This window comes from Thermobia domestica, unplaced genomic scaffold, assembly GCF_964235325.1.
Source record: "Thermobia domestica unplaced genomic scaffold, izTheDome1.hap1.1 HAP1_SCAFFOLD_367, whole genome shotgun sequence".
In the NCBI taxonomy this organism is placed as follows: Eukaryota; Metazoa; Arthropoda; class Insecta; order Zygentoma; family Lepismatidae; genus Thermobia; species Thermobia domestica.
In genome coordinates, this window is record NW_027656080.1 from 5,001 (window position 1) to 10,000 (window position 5,000).

General features: G+C 51.9%; 2 protein-coding genes across 2 annotated transcripts in view; one reads left to right on the top strand and one right to left on the bottom strand.

Moving 5' to 3' along the window:
- LOC145676766 (uncharacterized) overlaps positions 1-1,720 on the bottom strand; it is a 4,257-nt gene extending 2,537 nt beyond the window's left edge. Inside the window, exon 1 of the mRNA XM_081747575.1 lies at positions 1-1,720. This exon is cut by the window's left edge and continues 2,537 nt beyond it. Coding sequence (XP_081603701.1) covers positions 1-1,720 — 1,720 coding nt within the window.
- Positions 1,721-2,909: 1,189 nt separating this feature from the next.
- The window catches only part of LOC145676767 (uncharacterized), a 4,266-nt gene continuing 2,175 nt past the window's right edge, over positions 2,910-5,000 (top strand). Inside the window, exon 1 of the mRNA XM_081747576.1 lies at positions 2,910-5,000. This exon is cut by the window's right edge and continues 2,175 nt beyond it. Within this exon, the coding sequence (XP_081603702.1) occupies positions 2,910-5,000 (2,091 nt within the window).

Consider the following 5,000-nt stretch of genomic DNA (forward strand, 5'->3'; position numbering starts at 1 on the left):
TGAGGTCCACAGCTCTGTTTTCTACCGTGGGAGCAATCATACGTTGCTTCACCAGAGTTTCATCGTCTGACTCAAGAGAATTCAATTCTTCTCTTGGAATTATAATTGTGCCGTTACAGCCCAGATAAGGATCACACTGGACTGACGCATCAACATTGCCTCCACCCTTGGACGCTAGGCAAGAGAGAGCCTCCCTCAGCTCTTTTATCTCTTCACAGGAGACCTCAAGCTGGTTGCGTACTCGCTGTAATTCCAACTCCCCGAGAGCCAGCTCCGCCTCCAGTCTCTCTACCTCCTCCCTGAGACTAGAGGCAGAGGAGTCTCCCGCGGAGCCAGACAGCAGTCTATCCTTCAGAGCATCGTCTTCAAGGGCAAGAAATTGCTGCCACTTGTTATTCTCGGAGACCAGTCTCTCCTTCTCCCTCTGCAGATCAGCGACCTGCTTCTCTACTTTAGAACAATGCTCTTGAAGCCTAAGGATTTCGGCTTCTTGCTCCTCCAGCATGACTTGTTTAGATTGAGACTCACTGCGAGCTCTTTTCAGTTCGTGAGAGAGTTGCTGAGGGTTGCCCTCTCCGCCCAGCGACCTAGCTTCGGCATTATTGTTGATATTGATGTAGTCATCCAACAGAGCACTCAAAGAGGCCTCTTTTAATGCGTCGGTATCAACCTTGGGGTCCAGGCGAGAGATCTCCTCACCTAGCCGGACACGACAGCCGCTGACCTCACCAGCCAAACGAGACGACACTTCTAATCTGCCAACATTCTGCTGGCCCCTTCCCCTCTGGCTTTCTACTCTGGCCTCAGGCGGGATGAGACCCTTCAAGAAAAGCTTTCTTTTCTTGAATCTTATTTCATCCAGAGATTTCCCCTTCAGAGCATTGGCAGCAATAAGGTTTACATTAGGATCTCCTTTGTGTTTGCGACAGATCTTGATGAGACTGTCCTCTTCTTCTACCGTCCAGAAGTTCGCCAAGCCCTCCTCCCCCGAACGCTTTTGATCCCAAGCCGCAGGATGTTTGTTCCTCATATGTTGGCCGAGACCAATCTTTGAGGCAAAGGCTTTAGTACACAGATCGCACTTGAAAGCTAATGCGTCTGTTGATTTACCTGGGCACTTAGGAACATGGCAAGTAATAGCGTTGAAGCGGGAGAAGGACTTGCCGCACTTCAGGCACTCATAATCCACATAGTGGTTCTTGAGATGCTTTCTGAAATTACTTTCAGAAGCAAAGCACAATCCTGGATGTTTAGGACACTCCAATGTCCCAAAAGGGAATCCCAATCTGAATTCTGGTACATCGTCACTTCCAGAGGGGCCGGGCCCAGCAGACTCAGCAGACCCTGCAGACCCAGCAGACACAGCCGACACTGCAGACACAGCAGACCCAGCCGACACAGCAGACATTGCAGACACAGCAGACACAGCAGACACAGCGGATACAGCCGACACAGCAGACACCTCACCTTCTGCTTGGAAGACCTCCTCCTCGTCTTCCAGCTCCACATCCTCAACAGAGACACCGTCCAGATCGTCCGACACTTCACCTCCTCCGGTCAGGCTATCCTCATCCACACAGTCCATGTCTAAAGTTGATTCTAAGCGAGACTCCGACCATCCTCTTCTTGCCAGAGACTTCGCCGCTTCTTCTTCTTGTGACCGTCCTGCAGCTGGCACAGACTTGATACGGCTGCCAACTCGTCGCCCACTGGTAGCCATCACACGTTAAAAACTGAGACACCACTGCACAGTCACACCACAGTTTGTAAACCGCCCAACCGGACTACGGACAGACAGACAGTTAAGACAAGCCCCCCACCCGGTTAAGACCCCTTTCCCTCCTAAAGACGGAGGTCAAGGCCGGGTGAGGCGCACCTGGCCTCGATGCACACCACCCACTGGATGAATCGCTTCTCGCACCGCAATGCGCCAATCAAAGAGAGACGACCGCACGCACCACCCACTCGGTGCGGCGGCTGGACAACTAGATGGACGTCGACTACGTAGAGCCCGTTAGCCGAGCCTCAGGACTTACCACGCACAGTAGGTTGAAGGAGCAGGAAAAATTAGTGCGTTACCGTTCCGCCTGAGGCTTCGTTATCCAGCCCCCACCTCGAGGAGGTCGGGCCTCTGTCAGACGTTGGATAATGGCCTGGAACCCTTGCACGAAGAGACTAAGCTGACAGAGAGGGGGCCAAAGGCCGAGAAGCGATCCTCACCATCTGATCTTTGATGATGAGTTAAAATTTTCCATGTGCATTAAACATGCGGAAGGAGGATATATTACGGTGCCCAGTGTTTCTATGTGACCAGTTTTTTAGTACATTTAAATGCTTTATGATGTTATGAAAGTAGAGACGTTAGAGATAATTGTTGTCAAGTGTACGAGAAACCATCATGAATACAGTAGATGCACCACCATTTATACGAAGGCCCCCTCTCTGTCAGCTTAGTCTCTTCGTGCAAGGGTTCCAGGCCATTATCTAACGTCTGACAGAGGCCCGACCTCCTCGAGGTGGGGGCTGGATAACGAAGCCTCAGGCGGAACGGTAACGCACTAATTTTTCCTGCTCCTTCAACCTACTGTGCGTGGTAAGTCCTGAGGCTCGGCTAACGGGCTCTACGTAGTCGACGTCCATCTAGTTGTCCAGCCGCCGCACCGAGTGGGTGGTGCGTGCGGTCGTCTCTCTTTGATTGGCGCATTGCGGTGCGAGAAGCGATTCATCCAGTGGGTGGTGTGCATCGAGGCCAGGTGCGCCTCACCCGGCCTTGACCTCCGTCTTTAGGAGGGAAAGGGGTCTTAACCGGGTGGGGGGCTTGTCTTAACTGTCTGTCTGTCCGTAGTCCGGTTGGGCGGTTTACAAACTGTGGTGTGACTGTGCAGTGGTGTCTCAGTTTTTAACGTGTGATGGCTACCAGTGGGCGACGAGTTGGCAGCCGTATCAAGTCTGTGCCAGCTGCAGGACGGTCACAAGAAGAAGAAGCGGCGAAGTCTCTGGCAAGAAGAGGATGGTCGGAGTCTCGCTTAGAATCAACTTTAGACATGGACTGTGTGGATGAGGATAGCCTGACCGGAGGAGGTGAAGTGTCGGACGATCTGGACGGTGTCTCTGTTGAGGATGTGGAGCTGGAAGACGAGGAGGAGGTCTTCCAAGCAGAAGGTGAGGTGTCTGCTGTGTCGGCTGTATCCGCTGTGTCTGCTGTGTCTGCTGTATCTGCAGTGTCTGCTGTGTCTGCTGGGTCTGCTGTGTCTGCAGTGTCGGCTGTGTCTGCTGTGTCTGCTGGGTCTGCAGGGTCTGCTGAGTCTGCTGGGCCCGGCCCCTCTGGAAGTGACGATGTACCAGAATTCAGATTGGGATTCCCTTTTGGGACATTGGAGTGTCCTAAACATCCAGGATTGTGCTTTGCTTCTGAAAGCAATTTCAGAAAGCATCTCAAGAACCACTATGTGGATTATGAGTGCCTGAAGTGCGGCAAGTCCTTCTCCCGCTTCAACGCTATTACTTGCCATGTTCCTAAGTGCCCAGGTAAATCAACAGACGCATTAGCTTTCAAGTGCGATCTGTGTACTAAAGCCTTTGCCTCAAAGATTGGTCTCGGCCAACATATGAGGAACAAACATCCTGCGGCTTGGGATCAAAAGCGTTCGGGGGAGGAGGGCTTGGCGAACTTCTGGACGGTAGAAGAAGAGGACAGTCTCATCAAGATCTGTCGCAAACACAAAGGAGATCCTAATGTAAACCTTATTGCTGCCAATGCTCTGAAGGGGAAATCTCTGGATGAAATAAGATTCAAGAAAAGAAAGCTTTTCTTGAAGGGTCTCATCCCGCCTGAGGCCAGAGTAGAAAGCCAGAGGGGAAGGGGCCAGCAGAATGTTGGCAGATTAGAAGTGTCGTCTCGTTTGGCTGGTGAGGTCGGCGGCTGTCGTGTCCGGCTAGGTGAGGAGATCTCTCGCCTGGACCCCAAGGTAGATACCGACGCATTAAAAGAGGCCTCTTTGAGTGCTCTGTTGGATGACTACATCAATATCAACAATAATGCCGAAGCTAGGTCGCTGGGCGGAGAGGGCAACCCTCAGCAACTCTCTCACGAACTGAAAAGAGCTCGCAGTGAGTCTCAATCTAAACAAGTCATGCTGGAGGAGCAAGAAGCCGAAATCCTTAGGCTTCAAGAGCATTGTTCTAAAGTAGAGAAGCAGGTCGCTGATCTGCAGAGGGAGAAGGAGAGACTGGTCTCCGAGAATAACAAGTGGCAGCAATTTCTTGCCCTTGAGGACGATGCTCTGAAGGATAGACTGCTGTCTGGCTCCGCGGGAGACTCCTCTGCCTCTAGTCTCAGGGAGGAGGTAGAGAGACTGGAGGCGGAGCTGGCTCTCGGGGAGTTGGAATTACAGCGAGTACGCAACCAGCTTGAGGTATCCTGTGAAGAGATAAAAGAGCTGAGGGAGGCTCTCTCTTGCCTAGCGTCCAAGAGTGGAGGCAATGTTGATGCGTCAGTCCAGTGTGATCCTTATCTGGGCTGTAACGGAACAATTATAATTCCAAGAGAAGAATTGAATTCTCTTGAGTCAGACGATGAAACTCTGGTGAAGCAACGTATGATTGCTCCCACGGTAGAAAACAGAGCTGTGGACCTCAATACCCTTGGGGACCAGGCGAGAGATCTGGAGGGGGAGATGGATGTGTTCTTGTGTTCGCGGGACAACGATCTCGCGGGGAAGCAGTTGGACGAATGGAGCAACAGGATCGTTCATCTGTGTAGGCAGTGGACTAAAATCTCGAAGCCACAGCCTCAGAAGAAGTCATCTGCCGGTGGCAGAAACAAAAAGGTGCAGGAATATGCGGATACTGTGCGTCTCTTCAACACAGATCCCAAGCGCCTGGTCGATCGGGTAATCGAAGGTAGGGTGTCTGGTCATCTTACTGATGAGACACCCACTTCTAGAAGCATACAAGATTTGTACGAGCGGTTGTGGTCGGTCGCTGGTAAATGCGGCATT